At 29.6% G+C, this 19,884-nt stretch overlaps 1 protein-coding gene and 1 pseudogene across 1 annotated transcript; one reads left to right on the forward strand and one right to left on the reverse strand.

Annotated features, from left to right (window-relative positions):
- Window positions 1-3,507: 3,507 nt before the first annotated feature.
- LOC121219222 (protein phosphatase 2C 77) lies at window positions 3,508-6,629 on the forward strand. The gene is made up of 4 exons (XM_041096988.1): window positions 3,508-4,920; window positions 5,054-5,389; window positions 5,475-5,580; window positions 5,968-6,629. Exons 1-4 carry the CDS (start codon window positions 4,282-4,284, stop codon window positions 6,300-6,302), a joined length of 1,416 nt encoding a protein of 471 aa, XP_040952922.1. The 5' UTR covers window positions 3,508-4,281; the 3' UTR covers window positions 6,303-6,629.
- A 1,837-nt stretch (window positions 6,630-8,466) lies between these two features.
- Window positions 8,467-12,316, reverse strand: LOC107932190 (mitogen-activated protein kinase kinase 2-like; annotated as a pseudogene).
- Window positions 12,317-19,884: the final 7,568 nt, after the last annotated feature.

Here is a 19,884-nt window from a genome sequence, read left to right on the forward strand (position 1 = left end):
CTCAAGTTGAGCAAGTTATGATTGTTGACAATTTATGGTTGACTCAGGTTGAGATTCGGATTGGAATTTCGAGTTCGGATCAAAATTTGATAGATCCAATATATACATGCATATATATACACACACGCATGCATGCATGCATGCATACATACATACATATATATATACCGAAGCAAGCAAAATCATCTTGAAAATAACATCATACTATGGCGCCATTAATTGTGAACCAGGGGTATTTCTGAATGCCATTTCAGGGTAAAACTTGAGCCACACAAATAGCATTATTTCATCTACTTTTTTGTGAATTGAAAGTGCTTGGTTTCGAAACTGTATTTAATTCACTGTAACAACTAATGTTGTAACACTAAGTTTATTACACTAAGTTCAGTGCAACATTTGATAATCATCTAATTTACTTAAGCATACTAAGCATATTTGCATTTTAATTTTATGTAGCCAATACTGTAAGATAAAAAATGAAACAAAATATAATAAAAAAATCCACAAAAATTGAAACTTGGAAGTCTAGTTTTTAGGTTTTTAACTGGTCTTTAACTTCTTAGTTTTTGATTTTTTTTGCCTAATTATTCTTTATTATATGTCATCGAATAAATCAAATAAATCATCTTCTCGTTTTCAGCCAATTATTGTAAATATTAAACTCTCAAAATGTGAAAAATACAGGTAAATAATTTATCATTCAATAATCAACTCTAAACTATTAATAGTTACATCTAGAACAACTATCATATTTTAATGTATATCCAAATTCCTTAAACACCCATTTATTTTAAAATAAATACTAAGCCCATAAGCAGTCTTAAAAAATATCCTAGTCTTTTCTTTTACAAGTTTATCTTTTTGCCCAATCTCAAAGTAAATATAGAATAATAATAAATTAATTTATTATTACAACTAAAAAATGGTCAACATTCACAAGTAAAATTTCACATACAAATATCTTATCTCATATTGCAACAATTATTGTAACATTGCAAGCTAATACATGCCATTTCCTTTTGTTTTTATATTAAATGTACAACTATTTAAATATTTGGGTAAATTACTCTAAGGTCACCGAATTATTAATAACTTTACTTATTGGTTACTCAACTTAAAAAAATTATAGAGAAGCTATTAAAATATTCGAATGTTTTCATTTAAGTAGAACATATCTAGATCTAAGTTGATCTGACGGCCCATGTCTGAAACCAGAGAAGAAAGTTGTTTAGATTTTGGTTCAGATATTCATGACATTTAAAGCTGTATCATGGGGAAAAAGTACACCGAATTATAGAAGAAAAGGGAAAGAAGAACTTTCAATTGGTGCATGATGCAAACAGAAAAATCTATACATCAACGCTTTTAATAGCCCAGTAACTTAAATGAAAATTTAAGGATAGTTTAATGACTATTTTGTAACTTGACAAAAATTTAAGGATACTAATAAAATGCAGGAAAGTGGCAGCCAATAACATTTAAGGTCGTGTCCTGGCTGGTAACACATTCATTTATTATTTTAACATTAAATCCAATAAATAATCTAATAGTAAAAAGAAAAAAAGAACTTTATAAAAAACAAAAACACGTGGTGAGAAATAAGAGGGTGGGAAAAAAACGAAGAATCCAAGAAAAAAAAAAGACCTAATAGTAAAATAAAAAGAAAAAGAAATTAGGGTTTGTCAGTTCATGAATCCATTTATCAACCCTACCAAAAAAAATTAAAAATAACTAAACCTACCTTTGAATTTGATCTACATTCATCTCCCCACCCCCATTTTCTCTCTCTAAATTAAATAATTAAATAATAAATACAATAATATCTTTTGGGCCTAAAAAAATAAAATAAAATTCTAAAATACTAAACATAAACTTTGCACGTCACTCACCCTTTTCAATTTTTTTAATTTTCTCTCTCTTTATCACTTTGTTCTTTGGTCACCAACCTGATTTTCCATATCTTTTTACGTGGCAAAATCCTGCATAGGACTTATTCACTTTCACATGTTCTTTATTTTTTATTTTTAAAAAATTTGTTTTAATTTAATTGCTACCAGACAAGTACTTGATGCTTTTCTCTTTCCTTTCAAACATTTAATGATAATATATTAGTATTTAAATAATTTATATAAGGGTTAATGTCACTAAAGGTCCCTGAATTGTGTTTAAATTCTAAATTGGCCCTTTAAATTTCAAAACTTTTCGATTGAATCCTATCTTTCGGATCTAGTTATGGTTTGAATCCCTTTGTTATATATGTCTTTAATTTCGCCTGATTTAATCCTTTAACTTTTATAACATCATTAGTATGTTTAAATTGATAACGTCATTACTTACATCTATTGAAGTGAAGACATGATTTAAAAAAAAAACAGCTCTTGTTTAGGGAATTAAAACAATTTTCTTAAGCATTAGGTTAACATGAAAATTCATTATTGATTGAACATGATTGATTGGATTTTCACTTGATCTTACATCATCGTTTTATCGACAGTAGCTAAAGATATCATCAGCTTTAATCAAATAATAACATTATAAAATCAGAAGGACAGAATTGCGCAAAATAAAAGATCAAATCTCAAATTTCAACACAATAATACTAAAATTGTAATTAGACTTATCATGCAAATAAAATGACTTTACCTATCTAAAGAATAAGTTTAAATATGATGCATTTTCTTTTTCTAACACATAAGAATTAATAACTATTCTCGAATGCCTGAAAACTAAGTTAACATTACATATAAAAGGAAAAAAAATCGAACTATACATCAGATTCATGAAGAGGTGCTTATGGGGTCGGGTCTCAATAGAATTTTAGGTCCATTTTTTAGACTCGACTTGATCTGAAAAATGGGCCTAAATTTTTTTCCAAGTTCTATCCGAATGAAAATGTTAAAATTTGAGCCCGACCTGGCCTGCCCGTACTAATTTTTTTATATTATTGTTTTTATGTAAAAACAAATTTAAAAAATATAATACAACAAATACACAAAAAAAGCATTAAAATAAATGATTCCCAACAAAATAAAAATAAATTAAAAAAATATTTATACTTAAATAGCAGTAATATAGATGCAACTTAGCAAATAAATACCTCTAAAATAGTAACAAAATTAATAATAAAATAAGAGTTATACAATATCCAAATGATAACAACAAAATAGTAGCAATATAATAGCGAAACGACACCAAAACAACACCAAAAAACAACCTTTTTTTTATATAAATTCGAGCCGGATTGGGGCCAAAAAAGCTTATCCAAGACTCAACCCATTAACGAGTCTCGTTTTTTTTGCCAAAGCCTATTTTTCGGGTCAGGTGGCTCAACCCATGATCAGGTCTAGTTTCATGATTCAATTGAAATATTTCAAAATTTAGTACCCAATCCAAAATTCAACCATAATTCAGAGGACTGTAGTGAAAGTAACCATTTTAAAATAATTGTTGGGGATATTTCAAACTTTTTATTTTTCTTCATGAGCATACGTGTAGATTCTTTAGGTTAGTTTAATTCGTTTCCCTAACATTATCTAATGTTCCTTTGTCGACTAATATAGGACAGGTGTTCTTCTTCATTATGTTCTTCCTCCATTTTCTGGCATCCATCATTTTCACTTTCTTCTTTTTCTTTTATTTTTAATTTTATTTTTAATTTTTTTTTTTTGGTTTAAGCTCTGATATATTTCAGTGTTTCATACAACCAAGCAACTCTTCCCTTCATAAAAGCTTACACTTTGTTTGTTCTTAAATTCTTTTACGTGTCCTTTGTTCTTTAAAAGAAATTTTCATCACAGGTGAACAGATTAGTTAGTGACTCATCTTTGCTTTTTGGAGTGGAACGAAGGCTGACTTAGGCATAAGAAACACACCAAACGTTGCATGAGGCTGTAATGAATTGCCTTCCTTAGAGGAAATGCAATTTTTTTAAATTTTCTCCCCACTTTTTCATGATCTCTCGTCTGCTTTTTAGTTCTTTGAATTTGTTCAAAGTTAGGATTTAAAGAACTATCTTTTCTTTTTTGGATTTTTTCATCATATATTTCCCGTTGCATAGATATCAAAGTTCTAAAAGGGTTGGTAAAAAAAGAAGTCACCCACCATCTGTTCGATCTTTTTACTAAAAGAAAGTCCAGATATGAAAGGTGTATTTTTTAGAATCTAGAGACATCCAACTTGTAGGTTTTTATAATTTCAATTTGTAATTTCATTATTAGGGGTTGTATATGATTGAATAAGAAAAGGGTGATTAAAAGTGACTCGAGGAGTAAATAAATTTGAATGATGGAAGAAGTATCTGGTCCTTGTGCTGTTAGTTTAGGTGAAGTGATTAGAAATAATTCGAGAACGACGACACGCGCCGCCGCCGGCGTTAACGGTTGTAAGCTTGTTGCGGAGAAAGGGAGTTTGTTATCGGAAAACGAATCGGATCAAACTTGTAATAGAGGGGATAATAGGGTCGTTGAATTGAATCGAGTCAAGTCGGATGACAGTTGTATTTCTAGAGAATATAATCAAGGAAATGAGGAAGATGGATCTATATCATCTACTCAATTTGTAGCTTGTGATATTAGTAGTATATCTGTTGAGGAAATTTCGGGATTAGAGGTTAATTCCGGCAACAAGTCCGATGAATCCGATAAGAAATCATCGGAATCGGACTCGTTCCTTGACGTACCGCAACAAAAGAAGGTAAGAAAAACAGAAACCAAGTGTCTGTTTGAATTAGGAAACATACCCCTTTGGGGATTTACATCCATATGTGGTAGGAGACCAGAGATGGAAGATGCTTTTGTGGCTATACCTCGATTTTTGCAAGTCCCTAGTCAAATCCTCAAAGCCGAAAGTGTAACAAACGGAATGAACCGTGACCTAACGGCTCATTTCTACGGTGTCTACGATGGACATGGAGGGTGTCAGGTATGCTTCGGTTTCTATCTATCTATGTATCTTGCACGTAATATGCATGTAGGAAATATGATCCATTGCTATATCGGAACTCTATGTGTTATTCTGAGTTGGTTGATCTAAAAGGAGACGGTTTCTTGCATAGGTTGCGAACTATTGTCGTGAACGTATGCATTTGGCTTTAGCCGAGGAGATAGAAAGGGCGAAATCATGTATCCGCGAGGGAAATATCAGGCACGATTGGCAGGAGCTATGGAAGAAAGCGTTCTCCAATTGTTTCATCAAAGTCGATGCTGAGATCGGAGGAGTTTGTAACGGTGTGAATGATTCCGATAACAAACCTATTGCCCCCGAAACTGTCGGTTCGACAGCTGTAGTTGCGGTTGTTAGTCCAACTCATATAATTGTCGCCAATAGTGGCGATTCGAGGGCTGTTCTCTACCGGGGAAAACATCCGATGCCGTTATCAGTAGACCACAAAGTAAGGCATGCCTATTTCAAGTTATTTTTCCGCAAGACATACAATTTTCAAAGACATTGTTGTTTATATTGAGCCTTTTCTACAGCCTGATAGAGAAGATGAACATGCAAGGATAGAAGCTGCAGGAGGCAAGGTCATCCAATGGAACGGATCTCGTGTTTTTGGTGTTCTAGCAATGTCAAGGTCCATTGGTACGTGTTTACAATCGATAAAAGTATCGTGGAAGCCCTTGTACTAAAAAAATGGGCAAATTAGTCCTTTTACATTAGATCAAAAAGCAAATTGGTCGTTTTGTTAAAAGTTACATCCATTTCTACGGTTAAAAACTGGTTTTTATGTCAGAATGAGGTACTTGTGACATACTACGTGTAACTGTTTGATTATTCTATCAACCACACTAGTTTTTAACTGTAGAAATGGATGAAATTTTTAATAAAAATGAGCAATTTGCTATTTGAACTAACGTACAGGGATTAATGGGGCAAATTTGACCTAACTCCTAGTACAGGAGCCTCCATGATGTTTTTTCCCCTTTCACTGGACTCAAAACATTTCGATTCTGAATCCTTTTTTATCAGGTGACAGATACTTAAAACCATGGATAATTCCCAATCCGGAAGTAATGTTCGTCCCTCGAGTCAAAGAAGATGAGTGCCTTATCCTAGCCAGTGACGGGTTATGGGACGTAATAAGCAACGAGGAAGCTTGCGAAGTGGCTCGGAAACGGATCCTCCTTTGGCATAAAAAGCATGGTGATAAATTACCTGCAGAAAGGGGTGAAGGAATTGACCTTGCTGCTCAATCTGCAGCTGATTATCTCTCAAAGCTTGCTCTTAGTAAAGGAAGCAAAGACAATATTACAGTCATTGTCTTGGACTTAAAAGCACAGAGAAAATTTAAGAAGAAAACATGACGGCAAAAGGGTGCCTTAAAAATCTCTAAGACCCTTTTTGACACGTATATATTGTTGTGTTCTATATCATAAGGCTTTTATTTTGTTCAAATGATAGAAACAAATGCATATGATTTAAGCCAAATTAACCTTTTTACTTGGCTTATTTGTAATGTTAAAAAAGTTTTATCTTTGTATACTTAATCATGCAATATATATACTCAATTAACTTCTTAATGACTAGGAAAGTCGGGTAGAGTTGTAAGGGTTGTAAGTGAATCGAGTTGAGTATATATATTCAAGCAAAGAGAAACTTTGTTAAAAAAAGTTGAGTATTTGATTTTTCAATATCGGATGGATTAGATTCAAGCAAACTTGAATAATAGACGCTCTTTTGGATTTGCCTCTAATGTCTTGAATTTAAGTGAACATACAATCTAAAAGTATCATAGAGGATCTTATATTAAAAGTTGGATTACATTTTGCTCTCTCAATTCAAAAAATGTACAAATTAGTTATTGTAAGTTAGATCAAAGAGTAAAGTGATCATTCTGTTAAAATTTTATCTATTTTTAGTATTAAAAATTGATCTTTGTACATAAGAATGAGATACACATGGCGTTTCAAGCTCGGGCTCGTTACATTCAAGCAAACTCGAATGATTAATGAGCTTGTTCAGTCTAATTGAGCTTTTACTGAGCACTTTTTTAGATTTAGTTTTATTTTTTAGAATTTAGGTGAACATACGAGTAAAAGTACAATAGGGGCCTTGTATTAAGTGTCAACTTACATTTTACCTTCTTTACTAAAAAAAATGGGACAAATTAGTCATTGCATGTTAAATCATAGAGCAAAATGGTCATTTCAATTAAAAAATTTATTCATTTCTACTATTAAACATTGGTATGGCTAATAGAATAACCAGACAGATACAAGTGGTGTGCCCTGTGTACTTTATTCTGACTTATAGATATCAACTTTTAATCGTAGAAATCGATGGGATTTTTAACAAAAGAATCATTTTACTCTTTTATCTAACATATAGAGATTAATTTACAATTTTTGAGTTAAGAGAGCAAAATGCAATCCAAATCTTAGTACAAAAGTCTCCATTATAGTTTTACCGAACATATGGATAGAAGAAAAGGCAAAGTTGATTGGCATATAATACCATGGATTTGATGATTTTTACATGTTTTGCAGTCAAGCAGCTCTTTGAGGTTAAAACCCTACGTCCTAACAATACATCCATACACATTGTTGCTACAAAGATTGTCAAATTTATTCTTCATCCAAGAATCAACCAGAATATGGCTAACACACAACATTATCTTTCAAATATGGGAATATTAACACACAGCAATAAGTTGTACCTCCGATCCGATATTCGACTCATCTGGCAGTGGAACTTTTTTTATTTTCTTTGATGCTTAATTTCGGGCCTTGCCATCATGACGGCTGCTCGAATAAGTCCTGCACTTTAGTGACAACGAGAACTAAAAACCGTCTGTAGTTCTAAAACTTTGGGTTTTGTTGACATTCTTTCAAGTCCGATCGGCTATTTCTGGAGCCTGAACCCTGTCAAGAAGAAGGTAACTGTTGGTTTTGCTTTGAACAGTTACTTGCAATCGAAGCATGAAGAGTTCCTCTTGTTTTCCAAGCACAAAGATAAAATATTTTCAAAAAATACCTTTTTAAGGGTAAAAATACTATGAAGGCCCTTATACTAGAAGTCAAATTGTGCTTTTCTCTCTTTACTCAAAAAATGAACAAAGTAATCATTTTACATTAGATTAAAGAGCAAATTTGTCATTTCTTTTAAAAATTTCATTCATTTCTATTATTAAAAATTGGGGTGGCTAACAGAACAATCAAATAGTTTTACATGGCATGAGATGTGTACCTCATTCTGGCATATATGAACAAATTTTTAACAATAAAAATAAATGACATCTTTAACAAGAGGACTAGTTTGTTCTTTGATCTAATGGACAGGGATTAATTTACTTATTTTTTAGTAGAAGGGGCAAAATGTAATCCAATATTTAGTACAAGAGCCAACTTTGACCCCTTTTAAGGGAAACAAGAAATTAACAACTCAACCCCCCCCCCCCGGGTTTAAAAGGCATGAAGCGCTTTATCACCAATTTCATTATTTGTATCCTAAGCTAATACCATTCATATATGAAGCAAAGACAAGATGGTTTTCATTTCATCAAAGTGAAAACAAGTTCTTCAACAATAAGAAACGAAAGCCTTATGACCGGTTCCAGATCAAAGCATTTGAACTTTTAATTCCGAGGCGGAGTCCTGAAGTAGAGGAGAACAATCCCATATTTAGAAAATTTATACCACCAAACCTAAGCATAGACCTACCACTTAAGTTCTAAAGTTGTGCGAGTGGCGATCCGGAGTTGTTGAAGTAAGACGAGAGGTCCACGTCCAAGTCATTGTACATGTTCAAGAATGGAAGTGCCTGCATGCACATTGAAACTCAGATGTAAACATATATGTAATGAATTTCTTGATGCTTGAAACAATGGTGTGCCATAGAGGAATCCGGATGTTTAAATACCAGCAATTCGGGTGCCGACTTTCTTTCTTTCGGGTCCTTTCGTACACTGCCATGTATAAAAGAACCCCAAGGCCGGGTGATGTAAACTCGTATGGTAAAAAAATTCTATAAAATCCAAGTGAAAAAGAAAAAAAAAGGAGCAAAATTCGGGAGAAATGATCTAACCATGCAGAAATAAACGAGCAAAACTCGGGAGAAAAATTATTTGAAGGTGCAGAAGGTGGTGGTTGTTGAACAATTTGTTCCATGAGCTCATAAAAATTTGTCCATCCTTCCGCCTGGTCGGGTGGGGAATACGGGAACTCACCAGTTGCACACTCAAGCAACACTAGCCCCAAGCTCCAAATATCACTTTTATTGCCATAATTACCACCAATAATTCTCTCAGGCTAACAAATTAAGTATATTAGAAATTAACAAGCTAACATAAATTTTGAACAAATTATAGTAAAACAACATTACTGATCTACTAATAATTTGTTTCCGATTAGCAAAGAGACTTGAATTAAGGAATAGATTTTAGAAGGATAAAAATACCATGGAGACCCTACAAGTAAATTAATTTCTATACATTATATTAAAGAGCAAACTGGTTTTTTCAATTAAAAATTTCATCAATTTTTATTGTTAAAAACTAACATGGTTGGTTGATAGAAGAACCAAATAGTTACATGTGACATGCCATGTATACCTCATTTTACATATATAGACCAATTTTTAACAATAAAAATTTTTAATTAAAATGACCAATTTGATCTTTAATATAATGCACTGCTTAATACTTTTACTATACTAAAAGCTTTAAATGATTTCCTGTTCAATTGTAAGAATCAGGCTCATAATATACAACCATATTCAATTTGATGGGATTTATATTGATCATAAAGGTAAGTTACTTACCGACATATAGTTGTACGTTCCAACAAAAGTGCTTGCTAGTCCCGAGGTGCTTGTCATTATTGCACTAACACCAAAGTCAGTAATCTTGACTTCTCCTCTATGATTTATTAACAGGTTAGACGGCTTTAAGTCGCGATGGATAATGTGTTTTTCGTGATGAAGATAGATCAAGCCCTGGAGCACCTGCGTTAACGAGAGCCATCTTCAAAATGCATACCGAAATAACTTGATATAATTCGAAGTTTCGAGTGTACCAACCTGCTTACATATTGCAGCAAGATACGGTTCGGGAATGGATTTAACCTTTTTCAGAAAATCTGCTAAGGATCATCCATATACTCCAAGATGATCGAAATGGCACCGTTGTTAAAGAAAGACTTGTAACAAACAACAACATATGGACACTGAGAGGATTGGTTTATTTTCAGTTCTTTTGCTATCTGCTTGCGAGCCGACTCCTCGATGTTCATTTGAATAACCTGATAACAATGGAACAACAATATCTGCTTCAGAAGAATAGCTTCTATGATATCAAGAATTCATAGAGGTAACAAAACCAACAACAGTTGCCTTTCTATAACAGGAAATACATCAATACTGTAACCCAAATCACTCTACGTATTTTGCATCAATCCACTTCGAATGGTAGGTGCATGCTCACAGTTAAGTAGGACAATTGTGATAAATGCCTACTTCATCCGCCCTGTCGGACTTCTATGATCACTATGTTACCCCTTATAATCTTTAAATGTATTTTTTATATATATTTAGTATACATATATAAGAGTCATAGATATGTGAATATATTAGACATACTTTATATATTTATATTATACATATATACTAAAAAATTATATATCAAAATTATGTTTATGAATAAATTAAAAATACATAATTTCATAATATTAAATTGAAAAATCATTAGTAAAATAAGTGAGGTGGGAGCAGTATGGAGCTGTTATGGATATATAAAAGAAACGGTAAATTGTACTAGTAATCACCCAACTATTAATAAATTTATTCTTTGATCATTCAATTATGAAAAATTATAAAATGATCATCAAATTATTCATTTTTTTCTTTCTTGGTCACTCAAATTATACCATGTGCAGATGTTAAGGGTTAAAATTACTATTATGACTATTTTAAAAGCTGCCACGATTGGTGAAGAAAAGAAAGAAGACAAAATTGAATAGTTGACCGCCTATTTAAAAACATTTCATAGTTGAGTGAGTAAAAAAATATTTATTAATAACTGGGTGACTATGAAATTTACCTAAAAGAAATCTATGGACATGAATGCTTTCTATGCAAAACCAGGGCGGAGGTTAATGAAGCAATCCCTGCTTCACCTAAAGGGCAATAATTTTTGCTTCTAAAAAAACAAACAGAAAGTGTTAAACCAGGCATTTTGACAAATACCTTTAATGCAAAGAACTGGAGAGTCCATTTGTGTTGGACCAATTGCACAATTCCACCATTACCTTTTCCAACAACTTTAATCGTATCCATATCTTCCAAATTCAACCGATTGTCAGATTCAGCTTCTGATGGCTTAATTAGCGAAGGCTTTGAAAAAGAAAGAAAGAAAAGAAAAGAAAAGAAAAGAACAAGTTACAAAATTTTGAAACCGGAAAATAACAATTCAAGCTTATGTAAAGTAACCCGGCAATACATTTAGAAAAAATCTGAATAATAAAAATATTTTTTAAAAGGTCAAGATGTGCTACTAGTCCCTGTACTTTGGTAAAGTTTAAGATTAGTCTCTATACTTTTCTTTTAATTTAAAAATTCTAATCCAATCATTTCATAAAAAAACATGATAGCCTAATCAATGTCATTGACAAATTTTGATATAAATTATTAATAATTTTGATAATTGAATTAAGGTTTTTCAACAAAAAAATAAGAGAATTTATTTATTTTTTAAGTATAAGCCATGAGGAATAAATCTCAAATTTTGTCAAAAAGTAGAGGGACTAACAGTATATTTTAACCAAATTTCTTTTTGAAGAATCATACAAGTTCATGCTCGGATTGAGAGAGAATTCGAATTCCGTCCTTGTTGATGAGGAGATCACCGTCTTTGAACGTACCACTTTGTGTTCTGAAATGAAAAACATTCATCACCAAAATAATTTTTTTTAAATAGTATCAAATTTGAAAAAAAAACAAATAAAAGGACGTCGTAATAAGTAAATTAAGAGATTACAAGAATTTAGCGAAGGAATTGTCAGGTGCAGGAGGAGAAAGAGAGAGCTTCAAATTAGGGATTAAAATTCCCTTTCCTTTCTTCATCATTTTCGCCCCCTTTTTTTTTCCTTTTCTGATTGCTCTTTGTTAGGTGAGTGGGTGACAATGAAGTCTTCCTTTCTTATAAATGATCTTAGATTTTACACAGAAGAGGAAAAAGAAAAAGAGAAAAATGAGTGTTTTGGAATTATTTTTTTTTTTTAAATAGAAGGTGGAGAGTGTTTCCATGGTTGATGAAGAGGACCAGTCTCTACCTTAACTTATAGAACATCCACGAGGAAGATGACTTGACTTCATGTTCCCATTTACTTTTCTTTAATTTCCCCGCGCCTTTTTTCTTCTTTTCTTTTTCTTTTAATTATCTTATCCTTAATATCAATAATTCATATAATTAAGGGTAAACTACACTCAAGGTCACTAAACTTTTAGTAAGTTTATATTTTAGTTACTCAACTTCAAAAAGTTACAAAATGATCACTGCACTATTTAAAAGTTTTTATTTAAGTCAGTGGGTTGTTAATTTTTTTTAAAAATCCAGTTGGTGAATCCAAGCAACAATTCAACGATAGGTACGATATTGGATCAATACCCATCAATGAGTAGAATAATATACCTTAGATCCAAGTCAATATGATGATCAGAGTCGGAGATCGGAGAAGAAAGTTGTTTGGAGTTTGATTTGTAGATTTGTGACATTCAAAATATTTCATGAAAAAAATGAATTGTAGAAGAGAAGGGGAATGAGCGCTTTCAATTGGTGTAGGCGGTGCAAACAACGAAGGGCATACAACAATGATTTTAACAACTTAGTTACTTAAATGAAAATTTTTGAATAGTTTAATGACCAAAGCATGAACTTGCTAATTGTTTAGTGACATTAAATATAATTTACCCTAATATATTTATTATATATATAAACTAGTTTTTTTTATTGTATGTATTAATTATATTATATTTAATTATTTCTTAAAAGTTTTCTTAAAATTTGTAACCTCGGTTACAAAATTAAAATATAATAATATATAATTTTAAATTTATAATATATAAAGAAAATACATGATAACTTTTTAAATCCCTTTTTGCTTTTTGGAGTTTTATATATTTCAATTGGGAGGGTTAGGTTAGTTTTGCTAGGGTTAAATTCGAGTTTTAAAATTTTTAAGTTTTTCGATTTGGATCATCTTAGTTGAGAGTGTTAGATATGATTGATCTGGATAATGTTAATTTGGTTTTAATTTTTTTGGTTCATTCCAGTTTGAATTAGGTTTTGAGTCGAGTTTTCGAGTTAAATCAATTCAGGTTCTAGTCACCTTGGATTGGGTCATGAGTTAATTGTCGGGGTTATTTTGAGTTTGTGGTTTTCTTTCTGTATTTTCAAGTTCAAATTATTTTGTTTTTGAGTCATTTTTCTGATCATTTTGAGTCCATGCCATTTCTGATTCAAGTCATGTTCATGTTTATATTGAGCGAATTAAAATTTATTAACTTTTGATGGTGAAATTAAATTGAATTAAATTTATATTTATATTAATTGAGTTGACTCAAAATATATATCGTTGACTATGCTTTTTATTATTATTATTTCTTGTAATTGTTTTAGAAAATCATTTGTATTCATATAAATTTAAATATTGAAAATTACTCTTCGTAATTAGTTTAATCAATCCGATTGAACCAACAATTTAAGCTTTTTCACAAGTTCACAATGTTTTGCACTATTTTCGATTATTTATCATTGGTCAAACTAATCGAATTCTTAATTCTCGATGAATCGAATTTCATCCTAAAAAAGCTAAATAATGTTTTTTTTCTTGAAAATAAATCCAATATAATTTGTTTGGTTTATGACTTGTAATTTTTAAAAAATATATATATTATAATTGTAAATGTGAAACACTATAAATTATAAGTGTAAAACCAAGCTTAAAAAAAGTCATAATGCATGCAAAGCAGTAGTTGAAAAGAACACAAATTTATTAAGTTGGATTATTATTATTATTATTATTATTATTATTATTATTATTATTATTATTATTATTATTATTATTATTCACATTGACTGAAGCCAGTTGAATCAAACATATGGTTGACAATAAAACCAATGGAAGACATAATTAGGTAAGCATTGCTGTCTTTTTACACAAAATTAGAATTATTTCCACAAAGTTCAATTTGGTGAAAGGGAAATCAAAAGAAAAAAAAATTTTAGAATATTTAAATAAATTAAATAATAGTTTAACTATTGAAATTGTTAAGATTTTATGTTTTTATGTTAGTATAATTACGTGGTGTATTAATAATTAAATTTTGAAAGAAAATATAAATAATATTAATAATTAAGCTAAAATTTTTAAATAAAATAAAATTTTTAATTTGTTTAGAAATCTAAATACTTGTTAGCTGACCCGCCTGTCGAAGTCAAATCTAAATTTTTTAAATAAAATAAAAATGTTAATTTGTCGTAGAAGTTGATTTATTTTACTTTTTTGTTAAAAATTGATAAATTAATTTGTGTACGTTAAATCAAATGGTAGTATGATCCTTCTGTTAAAACTTTTTAATCTATTTCTACAATTAAAAAGTTGTTCTTGTATATTACATAAGGTATATGTGCATGCCACGTAGGGCAGAGCTAGAAAATTTAGATTGTGGGGTCAAACTTTTTAAAATTAATACATTTATAAAAGTCATATAATCTAGTGTATAATAAAATTTTTTTGTTCTTCTTCTACTTCACCGGTAAATTTTCTTTTAAAATATTTTCTCATTCCTGTTAAAATATTTATAATAAATCTAATCCTTAAATGCATAAAATTGTTTACAATGACTACATATAACTAATAAATTTTTTTTTCAAAAAAAAAATAGTTAAGTGCTTTTTGGTGCCATGCGAACGCAAAATTTGTTTTTCAGACACAATATTTACAATAATCACACTTGCAATAACAATTTCTGAATAAAAATACTGATTTTTTAATCAATATTTAAGCAATTCAAGATTATAAATACAGTCAAACATAATTTCTTCAAGTATTTGTATTAATCAACCTCTAAAAATTATTAATCAATCACGATGTTAGGAATCTTATATAAAATCAATGTCCCAAAATCATTCAATATATAAAAAACTAAATCTTACATAAAAATCCTAGTCTATCACGAGAAAAGCTGCAATCCTAACTTTCTAAAGGTTAATAAATAAAGCTTGAAAAATAAGAGTTATTACCAAATTAGAGAGACTCATTTGAAAGTATTGAAAGATTGAACATCTATATTGAGAGTGTGAGAGAATAAGAAAAATTCAAAAATTATAGTGATAAGTGTTGGAAGAAAATAAAAAGATTAGGGATTTTTAGATTTTAGTAGGTGGAGAGAGTTTCATTTATTTTTATATAAAATAATTATTTTTCAAAGATTTTGACAAGACTTTTTCAAAATTTTCGGGGAATCAAATTTTTTATAAATCTACTTTTAAATATTTTATGGGATGAATACACCAATTATATAATTTTTAATATTTTTTTATATTTTCTTTGTGACACTTCATGTGGCTCTTCCACAGATGCTACATGTCTCTGTCGGGTTATTCCGTTAGTCACGCTAGTTTTTAACAATACAAATGGATAAAATTTTTAACAAAAAAGATCAATTTGCTCTTTGATCTAAAGTACAAAAACTAATTTGCCCATTTTTTTAAAAGTAGAATGGGCAAAGTTCAATCTGATTCCTAGGGCAGAGGCTTCCATAGTATTTTTACCCTGTTTTAAATGGATTATGTTATGCTACAATAAATGATCACTATTGAATTAGACTTTTTTTAAGGTAAGATTTCAAGTTTTATTTTTGTGGATGGAAAAATTAGTTGGGAGAGTTTTTCTACTATTTAAAAGTTCAATCGAATTCAACTCTATATTTAACCCAATATAACTACAAAATACCGAAAGTTACGTACTATAGTTAAAATAAAATGAAAAGTTTAATACAGCATTTGGTATCTAAGTTTGACACTTTATTCTTACATGGTACATGCATTTAGCAAATATTATATTAACTAATTCGAGTTGATATTGTTTAATTTGAGTTTAGGTTTAATTTGATAAAAATTTAAAATAACTAATAATATCATAAAAATTTAAAATTTAAAACCCGAAAATATCATAAAAATTTAAAACCAATAATATTAATAATTAGCTTTCATCAAATTAACCCTAAAATCTAAATTAAATACTTTTGAGTATCAAAATGTATAAAATTTACCAAATACAAATACCACATTGGATAAAAGCACCAATGTTTTTGGAACCAGATAAGCGATTGAACCGGTCATGCCATTGGTTTCTAGTCCAACCACCGATTCGATTTCAACTAAATAATTTATTAAAAAAAAAACTAGCCTGGTTTGATTTCCAGTCACCTATTTTTTCTCTTGCCCTGAACCGATGCTCCTAGCAATTTTGATCCAATCAGTTTGACCAGCCAATCCAATCCCATTAGCAATTAATTTTTATTAAATGAATCAAAAAATTTAAATTAAATACTAAAAATTAAGGTCGATACTCTTGAAAACCAACATGTATAACTTTTATCAAATGCAAATATCACATCAGATAAAAAAACCAATGTGTTCGAAATTGAACTGATGGTTAAATCGGTTAAACTAACAATTTTCAATTCAACTAATTCGACCATCGATCTAATTCCAATTAAATAACTTATTCAAAAACCATCAAGTCTGATTTCGAATCAACTAGGTCTTTCCTTTACTCTAAATTGATATACCGATGGATTTGCAAAAAATACAAATACTATCGAACTCGGAATCGGAATCGGGCCAAGAATTGAGGAACTCTGGGTTAACAAGGGAAAGGTCATATTTATGGCGATTCACATGCGTCGGTCTTATCCTCATCTGTACTTATAAAGAAAAAAATGTTGGAAAGGGCACCAATTGGCTGGCCTTGCTGCACCAACAGGGCATAGCCGGCATTACTCCCCACCAGCTGGAGGTGGTCCACCCCATATTTAGTAGCTACACTTTTCTGATTGCCCACAAATGGTGTAACATAAATGTTAAATCACCTTTTTAACCTCAATTCTGTTAATTGTATTCAAATGTTTGTTGTATTTTTTAAAGATGGTTTAGATAAAATATTAAGTTTGAGCCTAAAAATTAGGCACTGGATTGAATTTGTGTTTCAATTTTTAATGTCCAACTAACAAGTGATTAGGTGTAATTGTAAGTTACATTGTATCAAGTTAAGTAAAGAAACCAAGAAAATTAAAAAATCGATTTGAACTGAGATATTTAGTTCGGTTCATATTTTGTATTATTCGGTTCAATTCTGGGTTGGTGTTATCACCCAAACCGCATAATTTTATTCGGATTCGATTTTTACACATGGAATCCATTTTATCCAAATAAAATTGAATGAAAAAAAATCTATGTTTAAAGGAATAGTCCTATAGGATAATAAATTAACCATTTCAATTATTATTATTATAAAAAACAAGTAAATAGGATCATAAAAATTATAAAATTATGGAAATATTTCGTAATAAAAGTGTAGTTTTATATTAGAATAAGCGAATCATTTCTTAAATATAATAATTATAAGTATAAGTATAAATATAATTCTAATTTTAAGAAAATAATTTATTATGCTTTATAATATTTTGTTTATAAAAGAAATAACTTTCCACAATTATATATATTTGATAATTATGAATTTAATCAATTATATGGTATTATTGTAATCACTCAATTAAAATTAATTAAACTAAGTAAAAAAATGACACGGACAAATATTAGGTATACTGATGATTATGTATTACCTTTCCTTTTAACAACTTTGAATGATTTATCAACTTAATAGCTCAACTTAAAATGATTTTTTAAATAGTCTTATTGATGATTATGATATTAATATAATTATTTAATTCACTTTATAAATGTATAAACGAATCTAGAGATTGTTGTGAAAAAAATTTGGGCCCAAAACAAGGTGATATTGTTTTTTTTTTTACAAAGTCCAAATTTGATATCGTCGAGCCAAACCGAACTACCATTATCGGTTTTGGATATTTTGATTTTTATTCAATACGGTTTTGGTTTCAAAAATGAAAAACCGAATGGAGTGGTTCAGTTCTATGTTTATCCAAAAACCGAACTAAATACACCCTTACATTGTATTTCCAACGGAAAAACGCATGTTTGAATCTTGGAGACAACATTGTTAGGAGAGGTAGTCACGAATCCCGAACATGACTCGTAAAACGAACATGAAGAATACCAAAACGAATATAGGTTAAAAAATGTCACAAGTCTCTATACTTTTCAAAGATTAGAAATTTAATCTTTATACTTATATTTCATGGAATTTAGTTTTTTTACTTTTCAGATTTCAAATTTCAAGTCTAACTATAAACACTGTTAACTATTTTTTGTTAAATTCAAGTTAATTACAAAGTCCTTTTTTAATTACATGACTACCAAGTGAGGTTTTTTTTTTGGAAAATATCACAACAACGAATTTAACCAAAAAATTTGACAATGTTAAAAGTTAAACCTGAATTTTGAAATCTGAAAAGTAAGAAACTAAATTCCATAAAATATAAGTATAGAGACTAAATTTTTAATTTTTGAAAAGTATAGAGACTTGCGGCATATTTTAACCAATAGTATATTCAATGTTAGAAGTCTAGGAGGCCCCGACTTGATTTTCCTATCCCGTAATATGTGAATTAATGTATACAAGTTATGTAATTTATTTCATATGAAAACTAAATATATAATATTTTATTAAATATTAAAAATATATATTATGTTTACAAATTCAATAAATAGAAAAATATTTGAAATTATTAAGTTTAAAAAAAATCTAACATTAAAAAATATATACTAACAAATTTAAATGGAGATTTAAGTTAATCAATTATAAATATCGAGCATTTGAATAAAAATTGAATTATATTTCAAATTGGAAGGGACTTAAACAATTGTATATAATATTACTATTATATCATGACCACAAGGGAAGGAGAAATTGGTTATTCGAATTGGATTAGTTAAATCGAGTACTAAGAAGTTGATCGTTTTTTAAATAAAATTTTGAATTTGAGTCTAGTAAATAGAGAAAACAATGTTAAGAGAGTTTATCTAAAGAAATTTAATCAAGATAAACTAAAAATGTTAAGGTAAACTATACTATTAGTTACTAAACTATGAGTAAGTTTTCATTTTGGTCACTTAACTAAAAAAGTTACAATTTGATCACTGAACTATTCAAAAGTTTCCATTTGAGTCGTTGGGTTGTTAAAATCAATGCTTTATGGCTTTCACTTTTCGCACTACCTGCACAAATTGAAAGTTTTTCTTATCCTTTTCTTTTACAATTCAATTTTTTTCATGAAACAACTTTGGATGTTACGAATCTGCGAACCAAAATTCAAACAGATTTTTTTCTCCAATCTCCGATACTGACTGTCAGATCTACTTAGATGTATGTCCCTCTACTTGTCGATAAGTATTGATCCACCATACCAATTATCAAATCATCTTTTGAAGCTTGATGAAACTTTAAAAAAAAATTAACAACTTAGTGATTCAAATAAAAATTTTTGAATAGTTCAATGACTTAAATGAATTTTTTTTGAATAGTTTAGTGACCAAATTATAACTTTTTTTAATTAAATAACTAAAACAAAAACTTATTTATAATTTAGTAACTAATGGTGTAATTTACCAAAATAAATGCACCCAGAATCACGACAAAATTGGAAAAATCTTTTTTGGTACACACCTAATTTTGTCTAAACTAGAACTCACAAAAAGGCGACAAAATGGCTTTTCTTTGATTCGTTTTAAAAATAATTTAA

This window comes from Gossypium hirsutum, chromosome D07, assembly GCF_007990345.1.
Source record: "Gossypium hirsutum isolate 1008001.06 chromosome D07, Gossypium_hirsutum_v2.1, whole genome shotgun sequence".
Classification (NCBI taxonomy): Eukaryota; Viridiplantae; Streptophyta; class Magnoliopsida; order Malvales; family Malvaceae; genus Gossypium; species Gossypium hirsutum.

Bases quoted from the DNA above. Each gene is read 5' to 3' on its own strand.
- LOC121219222 (XM_041096988.1), top strand. From the start codon at position 4,282: ATGATGGAAGAAGTATCTGGTCCTTGTGCTGTTAGTTTAGGTGAAGTG. The intron at 5,390-5,474 runs GTAAGGCATGCC...CCTTTTCTACAG, and splicing joins CGTTATCAGTAGACCACAAA to CCTGATAGAGAAGATGAACA. The intron at 5,581-5,967 runs GTACGTGTTTAC...CTTTTTTATCAG, and splicing joins AGCAATGTCAAGGTCCATTG to GTGACAGATACTTAAAACCA.